The sequence below is a fragment of the Meleagris gallopavo genome, chromosome 26 (assembly GCF_905368555.1).
Source record: "Meleagris gallopavo chromosome 26, MGAL_WU_HG_1.1, whole genome shotgun sequence".
Taxonomy (NCBI): domain Eukaryota; kingdom Metazoa; phylum Chordata; class Aves; order Galliformes; family Phasianidae; genus Meleagris; species Meleagris gallopavo.
Genome location: NC_139429.1, coordinates 3,363,563 through 3,378,868, shown reverse-complemented (window position 1 = coordinate 3,378,868; position 15,306 = coordinate 3,363,563). Strand labels below are relative to the sequence as shown.

At 44.5% G+C, this 15,306-nt stretch overlaps 1 protein-coding gene across 50 annotated transcripts in view; it reads right to left on the bottom strand.

Annotated features, from left to right (window-relative positions):
• Positions 1-15,306, bottom strand: part of LOC109371009 (uncharacterized) — a 214,789-nt gene that overhangs the window by 6,310 nt on the left and 193,173 nt on the right. For 15 of the 50 annotated variants that reach the window (XR_014879734.1, XR_014879751.1, XR_014879742.1 and 12 more), the window contains 5 exons: positions 11,375-11,435; positions 3,253-3,284; positions 2,080-2,546; positions 1,077-1,150; positions 45-90 (listed from right to left, as the gene is read on the bottom strand). Coding sequence is in view for 1 of the 50 variants with exons in the window: in XM_085209398.1 (XP_085065524.1) it covers positions 3,253-3,284; positions 11,375-11,435; positions 11,713-11,752 (133 nt within the window). In the remaining 49 variants the exon portion in view is untranslated. The other 35 variants (XR_014879752.1, XR_014879743.1, XR_014879739.1 and 32 more) reach the window with 16 other exon arrangements.

The window sequence follows — 15,306 nt, the reverse complement described above, 5'->3', positions numbered from 1 at the left end:
AGAAGCACAGTGCCTGCCCTGAGTCGTGGTGAACATTCACTTACCGAGCCTTAAACATTTCCAAAATATCCTTCTTTCCTAAGTGTTCGCCTATGGGAGAAAGAACAAAAAAGCAGACTGAGAAGCTCCACAGAGCAGCCCAAAAGGCTTTGGTAATATTAGGGGAGAGTTCCCAGTGCTTTCCCATTTTGCTCTGGGTTTGTTGTTGTGCCCGCTTAAAAATAATTTTTCAAAAAGTAAAATAAATAAATAAATAAATAAATAAATAATTGAAAACAGACATGTAATGAAGGATAATTCCAGGGGAAAAAAATACTTATGTGCAGAACAGCGAGAAAAAAAGGTATTTCTATAAGGCATCTCCCACTTTCCAGTTCTGCTGCAGTTCCCCGAACTGCTGCTGCTCGCTGCAATCTGCCTGCTTAACCACGGAATGACAGGCAACATCTGTTTGTATGGAAGCCAAGATCAAGCCTTCACTATTTTTTTGGCTCCGTTTCTTTCTTATTTTTTGTTCCCCACCCCCCCCCATGCTCTACCAAAAAAAAAAAAATAGAAGTAAAAGAAAAAGTAAAAGCGCACAGCAAGATTTTGAAAGCAACTCAAGTGAGGCAGCAACTATTTTCCCTTGGGTTATTTCAAGGTACAGCACTTGGAGGATAACTCTTCCCTCTCTCCACCCTCCCCTGCTCTCCCCACCCCACATCCTTTCCCTTGCCCCGTGCTATTCATACAGTATCACACACACACACAAATCCAACGTACCTTCATCGCTATAAGGCCACTCCCTCCTGTGGGGAGGGGGTTCTTCTGTAGGCAACTACAAAAATGGTACGGGGAGGGGAATGAAGGGACAGCCGTGCCACAATCCTCTCACCTTCTCTCATTTGTTTCCCTCCTTCCTCCATTTTACGGGCTATAAAATGCACGGCGCATATTTTCAAAAGCAAAGAGCGCGTTTCGGAACAAATAAATGCACCTCCCCCCTCCCCAAAAATAAAATAAAATAAAATAAAATAAAATAAAATAAAACAAAATAAATCAGCTCAGATCCAAATACAATTCAAATGACTAACCATGTCAGCCCACTGCCAACTCTGTGGCAAATCGGGAGAAAGCGCAATAATTCCACATGCTGAGATGTGAGCAACTGGAAAGAAACCAACTCTGGAGAAGTCACAATGCAAAGTATTACGGTGCTCCCACCCCCCCAACCCCCCCCCAGCCCCGCTGCCACCCCTCCGCGGGTCCCCCCCCCCCCCCGTGCCCTTCCCCTCCCCCACCCCGGGAAATCAAAGTAGTTAATTAATTAATAAGCCCCTCATTTGACAAAAAGGGCAGGGAGAAGGGAAAAAATATATATATATGAAACAACACAAAACAAGAGAAACAAGCAGAGCTATTTAAAAACTTAGGGAATGTTTTATCCGCTGGCGATTTTGGGACAACGCGTGCATGCACACATATCCCATACAAAAAAAGAAATATATATATATATACATATGCATATATATATATAAAAATCAGAGAAGTTGCTAAGGAGACTTGTGTAAACTCGGAATACAGGCACAGTTCTGGCCTTTCCCCCCGTATTCCATCTCGTATTCCGATCACGCACCACTGCGGCACGATTGCACCAATGCACTGCATTAATCTTGGCCTTAAACGGGCTGACTGGCAAAGCAAACTGTGTGTATATATCATCTTTCAAACTTAACAAGTTAAAGGGAGAGAGGGTGGTGGTGGGTGGGGAGGGCTGGGGGGGCGGGAACCTTCGTTCTGAATATAAAATATAGGAGCTGAGCTTAGTAAGGGAATTTTAAAGAGGAAGCGCTGTGCGGATGCATGCAGACAGCCACGCTCCCTTCCTGCCCTCTCTTTCCCACCTCTCCCCTCCCAGCCCCATCCATGGCACATGTCTGACACCCCCCAGCCATGCCAACCCCCCCACCTCATTCTCCCACCACAGTGGGGTTAGTCATACATATTAAACAACTTTTATTTACTTCTTTTTTTTCTCACCCCTCATCTCCCTCCCCTCCCCTTCCCCTTGGGTGTGCCCCTAAACCATTTTTTCACCTTCTGCTTTTAGGAAGAGGGATATTAAATCAAGCCTGAAGCACTTATGGAAGGTGACTGCTGCTGCACAGCACAATTCATTCCTCAGTGACTGACAAGGCATCATTCGGCCAGGACAAAATTACATTTGTGTTGGTTTCTTCCCTCTTCTTTGTTATTTGGGTGCAGGAAATCCATCACTCTCCTTAAAACCCTCCTTCCACTTCTCCATCTCCAACCCTCTCCCACTGACAGTCAGCCAGCACCCGCCTTTCACTGCTTTGTGCACCGCATTTCACGAGATGAGCGCTTCCCGTGGGGAACCCAAATCTCCAGTCTGCAAATTCAGCAGTGCAACACACCAGAAAAGCCAATGCTGCGGGCGCTGCCCTGGAGCAAACCCCAGCACACTGCCCTGCTTTCAGATCCAGCTGAAGGCTTTGCACGCTCCAGAATGGGAACCTAACGAGCATCGCTTCCCTTTATACCTGCAAAAACACGAGAGGTGAGTCCATTAGCCCAGCTCCAGGAGAAGGACTGCCATGCAGCACATGGGGTGAGATGCTCACTCCCTGCCCCAGTGCTTGCTGCTCACACGAGGGACCTGAGCCCTGTGCTGTGGCGGGGCTGAGGGTGCTGAGCAGCCGCACGTCCCGCTGGCTTTGTCTCGGCTGCGATATATGATGCAGATGGATGGCTGTGACTAATGCTCTTGACAAGGCATAAAGGAGGGACATATGGAAATGCGAAAGAAAAAGTATAGTTGGACTCCGAGCACCGTGTGGAGAAAAGAGAGGCCGGCCATTGAGAACAACTCTACTGGCATCTTCCACTTAATCTAATGACAGTCTCACTCATAAGAGCATTATCACGGCGCCCGGTGGGGCCAGCTCGAGCAGCATGCTTTCCTTTCAGCTCCAAATGACAGTGTGAGGGCATTACCAATAAAGGAGAAAATTATAAAGTTCTAATCTCTAAATGCCAGCTCCAAAGCAAACCAGTCTGTGGCACTGCACAGAAGACAAAGAGCAAAAGGCGTGTTTTAAAAATGCCTTTGGTGGGTTTGCGGTCAGGAGGTGATGGAACCACCAAGACCTCAGTCCCCTGGGATTCAGAGGTGTCCAGCATTGCTCCCACACATCAATTCTCATTCTGCACGCATAGATCTGCAGGAAAGCGAAATACTGGGCTCACCTGACTGCTTCTTTTGGTTTGAGAAGAACCACCTGAAACAAAAACACCACATGAATGAGTAAAGCTATCCACTTAAAAGAAAGATCTGCCTTTTTTTTATTGCCCTAACAAGTAAGGGAAAAGTAGGAATAGTCAAAAAAATATTCTCTCTGATCTAACCGTGTTTTTTCCACTTAGACCAAACCACACAACTGAATCCTTCTCAGCCCCTGTGTACAGATGCTCCAAGGTCTGGATGCAGAGCCGGAGCTGCCTGCAGGACACCAAGGTCAGGTCCACACATTTACAAATGGCTGAAATGGACTTTAAGAAGTTGTTGGATCTTCACTACACATCCAGCCCTGCTGAGGCTGAGCTGGTCCCTCATCTCAGAGAGAGATAACTGAGATAAGAGAGCCCTGCCTGAAGGGGAAAGGCTCAGCACTAAGCAGAGCTACACCCACACCAGCTCTGTCCAAATCTGTGCAGACCACAGAGAAGACAACCACACGTGCATGGCCCAGACACAGCTTCAGCATTTTTCCAAGGAAAACAGAACCCAGAGGTTCTGTACAACAATTAAATAAATCTTCAGTCCCATAGGGCAGGGTATCAGCCAGGTGCTGTTACAGACAGAACGTTGCAAAGAAGTAAGGCAAGGTGGAAGACACAAAAACATGCTGAAACCACTGCAGATGCAGCAGCAGGTATTTCGCATCCTTTCCCAGCTCTGGGCCCTTTGGTTTTTAGAGGAATTTCTAGTGCTGAGGTTGACTAAGTGAGGCCACATTTTTGTTTTGGTTGCAATTTGAAAGCCACTATTTTTATCCACAAGTCCCCCAAAGCATCTGTTTCTCTCCAGCTATTTAAGACTTCCTTTTGTAAGACCTAGTTAGAGGTATATCATTATTTTTAAACATTCCTCTTTACAGCAGCACTTCCATTTTATCATCATTACGTGTGTCATTAGCTGTGTGTTTGAACTCAGTAATTTGAAGATGAGGGGATAAAATCCTTGCAGGGGGTCTGAGAGGTTACCTCTCCTGGAGCAAATATTTTGGGACAATACCTACTATTTGGTACAAACTGGTGCATTTCCACAGTGCAGTCTTTTTAAAGATCACTCTTTAAAGCCACCCAGAGATAGAAACTGTTTGGAAGCATCCAGAGAACAGGCAAAATCCTCAATAGGGAAGGAAAACACCCCACTTGCTCCTAGCCTGTAGTCAAGTCACAACCATCTGGAAAAATCTGTGCTGATATGGTTCATCTCTCACTGAAAACACTGCGTTCACAGTAAGTTCTGTTCCTCCTGAAGAGTAAAAGATGGATATATATCAAATTGTTCCACGGACAGACAGTCAGACAGAGGATAATTTGTCTTAGAGTTACATGAGTCACAAGTACAGCAGATCTAACAGAGAAATAATTTTGGACCACTTTGTATTGCCTCCATCACCAATGTCTCCAAGTGACAGACAGATGAGAAAGACCTTCTCCAATCTCATGCTGTGGCAGGCAAAACACACCCTCCACAGCACTGCTTTCCCAGAGACCATAAGCCCCTGGCAGTGGGATTTTACCACAGCATAGGGGAAGCAACAAGAGACCCAGAGTCCCAACTTGTGGGTCTAATCTGAGAGACAGAAGCAATCAGGTGTAAAACCTCACACAGCTCGTAGGGGAACAACAAAACAGTGTCAGATGCAAGGGACCTTTTCTACTATCCAACTTCTACTATGCAAACCCAGTTCACAGCTGCTTATTCAAAAAGCAGCTGCTGTGATGGTCCAACTCCAGTGTCCCAGGCTGTATGACGTACCCAAGAATGTGCAATTTTGTTTTCATTATCCAGACGCAACAGAAAACTTCTTGAAAGAACGTGGATGAGCATCAATCTACGGCCAACCCTTTGGAAAGCCATCAGCACTCAGCAGACCCCAGCTAACAGCAGGATCCATGCAGATTGCTGAGTTCACAGCGGGCACGTGCAGCTCATCCAGGCTGCCCAGCCCTACCTGGAGCTGCCACTGCCTGCCACGTGCCCCCAGGGAGAACGTTTGCACACACCTACACATTCCTTATGCATTATTCCATGGGAGGTTCGCTCCTTTGGCCACAGATTCGCTGAGCTCCAAGCGATGCAGTCCTCCAGGAGAGAGTGCAAAGAAATAGCTTGACTGGGAGCTCATTGGATTTGGAAGTCGGATCTAAACCACGTGAGACAGATGTTTCATTAAACGCTGATGTTTGTAAGACCTCAACATTTTGAACAAGAAACATTACAGCCCAAAACTGGACAACTAATTGCACACATTATTCTAGACACACAAAGCTATGGAAGACTCCAGTCTTCCTTCCCTCCTGGCACAAAGATGGGAGGTGTCCATACCAGGTACCAGGGAGTCAAACCTTCGTCCCACACAGCGCCGTTCTTCACAAAGTCATTTTCCAAAGAATTAGATCTCAGTAATCTGATCTCCTGCATTTAACACATACCAAAGCACAGCCATGTAGGCATGCAGAATTGTCTCTTCTTGGCCATGCTTTCAGAGTTATTCACAGACATTCATTTCCTGCACCTCCACCTGAATCCAGAGGATCCAACTGAACCCTACCTTCATTTCCCAGTATTGTTAACTCAACCATCCTGAACCAGGCCGCTCTTACTGTCATCATGCTGACTAACTAGCATTAATCACTGTGCTCTAGAAGCTTGTCTAAGCTTCTGTGCCTTTATTTTCAATTTTTAAATTGTTTGCCCCCTATAATTGCATGGGTTAGAACACTATTTTAACTTGAAAGTTAAGATGTTTAGAAAATAAGCTGAGTCACGGATCAGGAGCTTTCAGAACTGCAAATTCACTATTAAACTCGTGAGAGCAGAGAGCAGTGTTTTACAAGCAGGGAGTGGAGGCACAGCAAGAAGGAATGGTTTTCAGAAGTTGTCACAGAGGAAGTGCACAACAGTGTCTGGAATTTATCTCACGTCTATTGGTTCCAGTCCAAAATACTTAAACCACAAGATCATCCTTTGGGCCTAGGACACCAAAAAAAAAAAATCTTTAACTCTCACAGTGAGCCTATTTCTGCCTCGGCTGTGCCAGGACAGTTGGTTGGGAGCTGAAAATGGTCCAAGAGATTTTTCCAGATGCAGTATCTTAATGTTCATAGGGTCCCCCCTGCACTCCTTCCCTCTGCCACCACAAAGGGGCAACAAGGAAGCCATCAGAACTCCTACTCATACACTTTATGAAAGCTCAAGATAACTTAAAAAGGATTATTTAACTGCAAACCTGCAAGTTCTTGGAAAGGATTGCAGAGAGAAAGAAAGGAGGGCTTCTGCTGTCCAAAACATTGCTTTTTAGTAGGAAGTGCTGCAACTCTATTTCATTCCAACACAGAAGCAGGCAGAAAATGAAGTGAAACGTGTTGATCATCATAGCAAGAGTGATGGCTGGGGAGGGAAGGAAGGAAGGAAGGAAGGAAAGAAGGAAGGAAGGGAGGGTAAAAAACGTGTGTCTATATGCTTGATAGCAAAACAAGGAGAGTTGGAGCAAAGCAGATGTGCATCTGCAAGTTGCCAGTCCTATTTAGGAAAGAAGGAAAGGAACCCCCGTGGCCACTTGTCCACATCCTCTGTGGCCTGAGCCAAGAGAGAGGACAGGTGAAACCAAGGAGATCACAGTCTAGCTCACATCATTATTGCCACTTAGTCAGGAAAGATATGTTGCACCTTTCACTTTCAAATGACTCAAAGAGAAACTGTTTCAGCGCTTTGGCTTTTTGGCCACACATCCCCTTAGAACAGAGCACAGCACACATTTTATCTCATCTCCATTTTGTAAATCTAGGTCACCCCAATCCATGGCTGTGCTGCTGGTGATACATCCACCACTTGCACACCGCCCAGTTCTGGCTTGAAATCAGCACCAACTCTAGCAATACTGAAAGCAAGTAGCCCATAATTAGTAAATGGAGCGGGCACAGCTGTCTGTGCTTCTTATAGCCTGGGCCCTGCTGAGGCACTGAAGGAGGGGATGACCCATCTCCAGTGATGGGTCGCTAAAGGAAAAAAGCCTCTGGTCCACAAGCAAAAACAAAGAAAATTCACCTTGTCGGCTGCTGGACACAACCAAGAGGAGAACACATCATTTGTGAGCACCATGGATTCCAGAGGGCGTACAGAACTTGCTTTGGGTTAGAGGGAACAGGGATGGAGCAGACAAAGTGCTGCACGTGTTGCTGTCGAACCTTCCAGAGATAAAGTGATGCCTCTCTGAGTCACTTACATATCTAAAACCAGAGCAATTGGAGTTGAAATGTGTAGTCCAAAACCAGCCCTCACAGTTCAAGTAATGCCATATCATCCTTTTCCTTGCTTTTGTGTAATCACTCCTTAAAAAACCCTGAAGATGTACATGTAGAAGATGGTTTGTCACAGCAATGTTTATCATTGCAGACCAGAGAGAGAAGTGCTTCAGACCTGCTTTAGATTAGGAAAAGACAGGAGAAATACAAAGAGCATCTGAAACCAAAATAAAACTATTTTGGTCACTGCCATCTCCCTTATTCTAAACGAAGCAATTGTGGGCTACGTTTGCTTTGCATTCATAATTAGCAGACAGAACAGATGGCAAAGGCGTCACTTAAAGCCACACGTCCGACAAAATAACCCAGGCTGCCAGTGCCATTTTTTCTAGGAACAAGGAATACTTTCCCCTCTTCTTCCCATTGAAACGTATCCCAAAGAAATGAGGCCAGAAAACGTTTGCATCAAGTAGGGGATTCACCGCAGGCAGGAACCCATTGTGTTTTGGAGTGTGTTGATTACTGGCTGAGCGTGGAAGAAAAGGGCAATAGCAAATGGATTGCTAAGAGTACAAAAAATAGGAATGGAAACTAGCAATACGCTGCCAGCAATACAACGAGGGGCTCAAATAAACATATACTCACTCCTCCCTTTAGTCTTGTGGTTCAGGCATAGACTGGAACTCAGGACATCTGTGCCTCATTTAAAAGACAGCTGAATGAGAGAATCTCTATCAGTGAAGGCATCTGTTGTCCCACGCCCATACCTGATCTCTTCTGTATTAAATGCTCTCATGCTCTCAATGCCTATCTCAGCTTAAGGGTACTGGAAAACTCACTGACAAACAGGAGAAGCAGGGTTTCATGCATTACCCATTGCGTAGCACAGCTCCTAACCTCAGCCAGGAGAGCCTCTTTCACTAGAAAGCTGGAGCAGGGCCAAGCAACGTGAAATGCATGTGTGGCACTCCCATCCTATTTCCTCTGCCACAAGCACAGACAAGGACTCAGATATTCCAAAACTACATACTGCTTGCTGAAAGCATTTAAACACTGGTTTTTGGTCCACTGGATAGTGCAGTGCTGTGCTCAGCTTGTGACACCCAGAACATCGGTGTGTGAACATCTCAGAGGAGCAGCATCTCTGGGGAATCTCTCCTGACAGCTCATCTCGTGTGACAAAGACCCTTTGTTAAGCTCTTAACCTCCTACAAAGCTCCAGCAATGTAATCATGGTGAGTATCCTTGGTTGTTGCAAAGCAAAAGAGAGACTGATACAATTTCATTCCTTTTAGAGTCTCTTGAGGTCCTCCAGCAGGGCTGCTGATGGGCTACAAGAGGATTGTGACATGCCATTCCCTAAGCACTATGGATAAGCTGTTCCCAGCATGCGTAAGTGAGCAGTACCAGAACACAGACTGATGGGCAATATAATAATAATCCTGAGCTTTAACTCTCATACTGGAGATGTGCTTGTAGCTGTGAGTCTATCGTAGCCACAGCCCTCCTTGCACAGACACTGCAAATGTGCTAATAATTGTGTGTCTCGACAGCCACTGCAGAACTCTCCTCTCTCTGACGCTGTAAATGTGCTAATAATAATAATGAGCCTCAGTAGTACTACAGCCTGCTGAGCTGATGCACTGCAAAAAACAATGCCTAGAGAAAATTCTCCAGGAAAGCACAGATCTCTTGACTTGAGGAAAAACATACTGAGAATGACGGTAAACTCTAGGGAAAAAGTAGGCATTTTTAGGAAAGAGCATAGGCCTAGAGAAAGAGCTCTCTACAAAAGAGCTAAGCCCCTAAGAAAGTGTGGAGACCAAGCACAGAACTCAACAGGATTCAAATCACAGAAACAGAGAGGCTGGACAACACCACTAAGATCCCCAAGTCCAACCCCAACCCATCCCCACCATGCCCACAGACCACATCCCTCAGTGCCACACCTCCACGTTCCTTGAACATCTCCACGGATGGTGACCCCATCACCTCCCTGGGCAGCCAATGCATTACCACTGCATTTCTGAGAATAAATTGTTCCTCATATCCAACCTGAAGGCTACTGTCACCATCCCTCTCTGTGGCCAACCACCCTTCTGAAAAAAGCAACCCTTCCATGGGACACCCAGCCTGACCAAGCCAAACCTAATTCCCAGGCAGCTCCACTTAGGAACCACGCAGCCTCTTCTTCCTTCACCTTCTGATTCTGCCACTTATCTCCCTTCCTTCCCTTCACCCTAAAAATAACCCATTATTCACACAATCCACCAACAGAGCGATCCCACTGAAGTCAAGGGTAGGCTACGAGACTTCTGAAAAATCAGTATACTTCTAATTTAAGCGAAACAAATTCAGCAGATTAACAGGTGTCAAAATATTCATCCACAGGGCTTAATAAAAGCAAAAAGCATTTGGACCCAGAATTCAACAGCAGCAGAACAATATACTTATCATATAAGCATGCACACAGGTTATCCATCAGTTCACAAGCTATATTATCACCCTATCTACAGCCGTATGTGTTATCTACTATGCTACATGGTAGGCAGATATGCATTCCATATTTCACCTCTGATAACTTCAAGACATCAATTAGATGCGTTACATCTTTTAGAATATGTAAGTAGAGAAGCAGAGAGGGGTGAATCTCAGTGCAAAAGGGGGAATTTCAAATCTCCACAGGCAAAGCCCTTTACAAATCACAGAATCACTCAGGTTGGAAAAGACCTTAAAGATCATCGAGTCCAACCATGACCTAAAAAAAATGGGTCAAATCATCTTTATGTCCATCTAAGTCTTAATCTTCTGTTGCTGTATGGTGTCCTGCCATTTCTTCATGGTATGCTTAACACAGAGCTATTTTTTGCCCATTGGCAAGACAGAAGTGCCATAACGTGTGCAACCACCTAATTCCTTCTGTCCAATCATAATTTCAAGAGTGAAATCACCAATCTCACCACCAATATCACTCTTACCAATGCTCAATGCCATTTGCTTTATTTTCCTTCATTTATTCTATTATATATTGATATCCAAGGCCCTGTATTAATGCTACATATTTATGGCACTTGGAATAATTTCTGCAGCACTGGTTAAGTTTCCCCTGTGGCCCAGGTTGGGTAGGTTGATCGTTTCCCAGGTGTGATTTTTTGCACAACTTTCTTCTCAGCGATGCTGAGATACCTTCTGAAGGCCTCAGCATTTCTCGTAGCCTCTTGAAACTCAAGCTATTTCATTGATTTTTGCATTTCTGAACACGTCAGAAAGCCTCAGGAATGTGCATTACCAATGATTTGACAACAAGACCACGATATTGCGTGGGGCTTGCAAAATACAGATAAAGAAGTGCCCTGGTCCAAGCATTAAGACATACCAACTTCAGGGTTCCTTTGGCTTTCTGTCCTCTGATTGCAATAAATTATTGCACAAATTTCTCAGGAGGGCAAAACTCAAATCCATTTAGATGTACCCATGCAGAAATATATAAAATAATAATTAATAAGTTACTTAGATAAAGGTTTTCCATCTTAGGGCAGAGGCAAGTATTAGTTAATTAATCATCAAGTTGGCATTAACTTATCTTTTGGCACCTATAATAAAATGTAAATCTAAAATGAGCAGTAGGGGGGAACAAAGAAATAGGAAGCCAACAATAGTTTTGGAAATGGATGACAAAATCCAAATGTTCTGCCTCACTGCTGCTAAATTAAGCACCGTTTCATCAGTGCAAAGATTAAAAAAAAAAAGAGATTTTCCTCTGAACCTTAAGTCACACGTCTTAGTTGCACAGGATACGACAGCAACAGTAAAGACAAGCAAATTTACTCACCCTGAGAATGAATGGAAACAAAAAAGGATCTGCTCAGGTCTTGATTTCCCCAAATGCAGTCCTACAGAACAGAAGACAAAAGGAGAACATCAGTTTGCTGCATTTAGCAATCAAAGAAGTGATCCACGCACACCTTCCCTTCCAGACAGCCACTCTTGCCTTGCTCTGCCTTCACTCTTCTTCCCCTGGAGGGCACAGCACAGGGGATTATGGCCAACCTGCCCTTTTTATCTCCTGCTAAGTGGAAAGGGCTCTAACAAGATCCTGGCTTTAGCTGAATATTGTTCTGGGAATTATTTTGGTGCAAAAAGGATGAGAAAATATTTTTTCTCACCTACCATCAGAGGCTCTCAGCTGTTGAAGATGAAAGAACTTCATATGGAATCGACTTTTCTCCAATTGATTTTGTTTAGCTTCCTCTGCAGCAAAACTCACTTTTTCAGAGAGCGGCCCATTCCAGAAACACAAGCACAATGTTCAGTGCATGCACCCGTTTGAGTATTATGGGATGCACAGTTCTCCCACGATTGCTCTACCACTGACTCGTTCTCGGTAACCTCACTTACTCAACCTATGTAATCTCACCATGTGTTTCTCAGATAAACCTGATGATATCATCCCCTCAGAAGAAATATGGTGAGAACAATTAGTGCTTTGTAAAATACTGCTAAAAAGATAACTATTCCATCTGGCCCTCTTATCCCAAATCCAGATGAGAACCAGCAAGGGAAATGATGATACACATTTCATTCAGAACTACAAATAATAAACATTCAATTCAGATTCAAGTCAAAGGTTTTGCAACCACCTGTTGGTGTTTATTTGATCAAAGTAACTGTACTCCTTCCTGCTCAGGCACCAGCAAATCTCTGCCTGCTAAAACAGAGCCAGCAGGATGGATGTGCTTTTTGCTCCTCCCGAATACCATTTTATTAGCAAATGAACTGTGAATATGGGATGGGTAGAGAGACAGCCTTAAAGCATCCTTTCTCCTGCCTTTTCATTTGAGAGATCTTAAGCTACAGTGAATCCCCTCGAGAGTCCCACCAGCATCCACAATTTTCTGGAGCCCACAGGCCCAGTGTTGCCAGTGAGCACGAAGGCATCTGATGCAGAGCAGCTCCCCTACCTGAGGAAAGAGTGGTATTCTGCAAGCCAGCTTCAGTAAGCAAAAGATAATATATTATTCTGAATGAATACTTCTGATCAGCAGGGCTGCTTAGGCATAAGCACAGAACCCAGTGCTTCTCAGAGCCCCTACAGCCCATCCACACGAAAATCTGGTACTTTGGTAGTTCCACATACTACTCTTAATCAACTTTTTCCTTCTGCTTCCCTTTTGATCCTAGAATGCCCTGGGTTGGAAAGGACCACAATGACCATCCAGTTTCAACCCCCTGCTATGTGCAGGGTCACCAACCACCAACCCAGGCTGTCCAGAGCCACATCCAGCCTGGCCTTGAATGCCTCCAAGGATGGGGCACCCACAACCTCCTTTTGATACCAGCACGATCTCAAATCCAGCAGTTAGATGTGTTGTGATTTAGTGCACGATTCCCTCCCAAAACTCACCCTTAGCTGCACAATCAGCTCAGAGGCTGTGCTGCTTTACCCCCAGTTCTCCAGCCACAGCAACTCACAAACCCACTGTAAGGAGAAGGATGCAGAAAGAAAGAGAGGATGCAGCTTTAGGTGTTTGGTTGTTGGGTTTTTTTTCACTGAATCTTGCATTCATTAATTTCATTTCAAGAATGAAGTCAGATTTTTTTTTTTTTATGTGGCTGGTTATTTGACGAGTGAAGCATTAGATTTGTGAGTTGTTCTGCAAGCCAAAACATGCTCCCTCTCATTCATAACACTGAGCTGCTCTGCGTTAAACAGCCGATTATCATGAATGAAGTGGGTGTAACTTCCTTGAAATCCTCCAAAGACCTGTCAAAGCAGAGCTACTGCAGCTCAGTTTTCCCCTTGAAGCGCACAGATCATTGGTTTAATTGTTCCACGCTGATCTTGAAACACGCTTTCTTGGTTCAAAGCACTAGGCAGTATCACTTTTTGAAGAGGAAAGGGGAAGGGTGGAGAACGGTGCCTCGGGATAAGAGAGAAAAGTGGGTCTATGTCTCAACCATCAAATTTAGGTTTTCATTTGGAATCTAAATTGAGCTTCATCCATTTAAAAGTGTGTCAGACAAAACCTTACAAATCAAAGCGCTGGCCTGCTTTGCATGGATAATCAAGAGCCTCTGGCTCTTTTTGTAAGAGGAAATGTTTAACCCTGCAGAGAAGAGGACTGATCTGATGGTTCTAAGTGGCCAGCCACTTAGAAATTGAATTTGAATCAAGGTCTGCCATTCTCCACCCCATGTCCAACCGTTTGGGCTGGCCCAATGTTATGGAACATGCTGATATTTGCAAACTTGACAGCCCCGTGTGCCTACAGACAGAAAGGTCGCATGTATACAAAGAAATAAATATGTTATCACCTTCCTCTACTAACCTGCTTAACATAAAGATCTCCCCAAGGATAGCCATGGTCCTTAATGAAAAGTCCCTCAGCATCTCGGCTGCTCATCGTATCACCCTTTAGGACACCAACAGGGAGCTCTTGGCCAGTAACAGTGATCACACCATTGACTTTGGTGGATTGACTCAATATCTGACCCCTCACCTAACATTTCCAAAGGCTGGCAAGCTAAAGATGACAACAGAAAACTCAGCAAAGAAAAACATGAGTACCACCACACTTGTAAGGGTCAGCCTCAGGAAATAAAGGAAAAGTGGCACCAGTGAAAAAGTACATTTTTTAGATTTCAGCTCAGATTTTCTGCTAAACTTAATTATCTCACCCACAACAACAACAACAACAAATTCTGACAGCAGTTTTACACACAGCTCTTAACAACGATAACTCTAACAAAGGATCATAGAATGGTTTGGGTTGTTCAAAGTCCCTTCCAGCCTGGTCTGGAATGGCACCTGGATGGTGCTTCAGGGGGAATAAAAACAAAAAAAAACACAAGTGGAGATAGACAAAAACTGGAGATAATTTTGGAGATCTCAATAATGTGCTTCAAACAGTCCCAGAAGCAGCACGTCCATCCCATGCCCTCACTGCAAGCACATCCACCAGGGACCATTCACCTCTACCTGAAGCCCGCCCTCCCCAAACCACACATGGTGGGGCAGGTCCTCTCCCAGCTCCATCCTGTAAGAACCCAAACCACTTCCATGCTTATCAGCAAAATGCAATCACATCATCATGTCCCGAGGTTTCTATCCTGCTCCCATTACAGCAAGCGAGAATTTTGACACTGGTTTAAGCAGCAGTGAAAGCTGGCTGATGTACAAGCAGGTCTGACAGGTTGCATTTTTGTTCCCATTACTATGATGGGCATGAGGGTTCATTCCCATTTTCTTAGCTGGCATTCGGTCCTGAATTTAAGCTGCATCTGTGGTTGCATTGCTGTGAAATGTATCACTGCTTATGACTCACGTTGCAAAGGACACATTTGTAAACTGACCCACCATTGACAAAAATCCTCTCTTTCTTCATTTGTAGGAGGCGAGATGAGGCATAGGTTCCTTGTCTGATTCATTTCCTGAGGAAATTTTTACTCTCTGCATCTTTTTCAGTCCTCATTCAGTCAGAGAGTAGCGAAGTGATTAATACAAAATCCATGCCTGACACAGACTGGAAGAAAGATGCAAATTCTTTTAAAACCAGCGCTTAATTAATCGCTTAGAAAAACAACCCACTGCCAAAAAATGTGTGGGGTTATTTTTTGGCTTTTTTTTTTTTTTTTTTCCCCCTAGTTGAGAAAGCCTTTTCAGTTGAAAAGCTAATTACAAGCGACGGCACACAGCAAAATGCACGAAGGACAAATCCAGCACCCTTTGAAATCAACCCCTCGGAAGGAAGAATTAGCAACCTG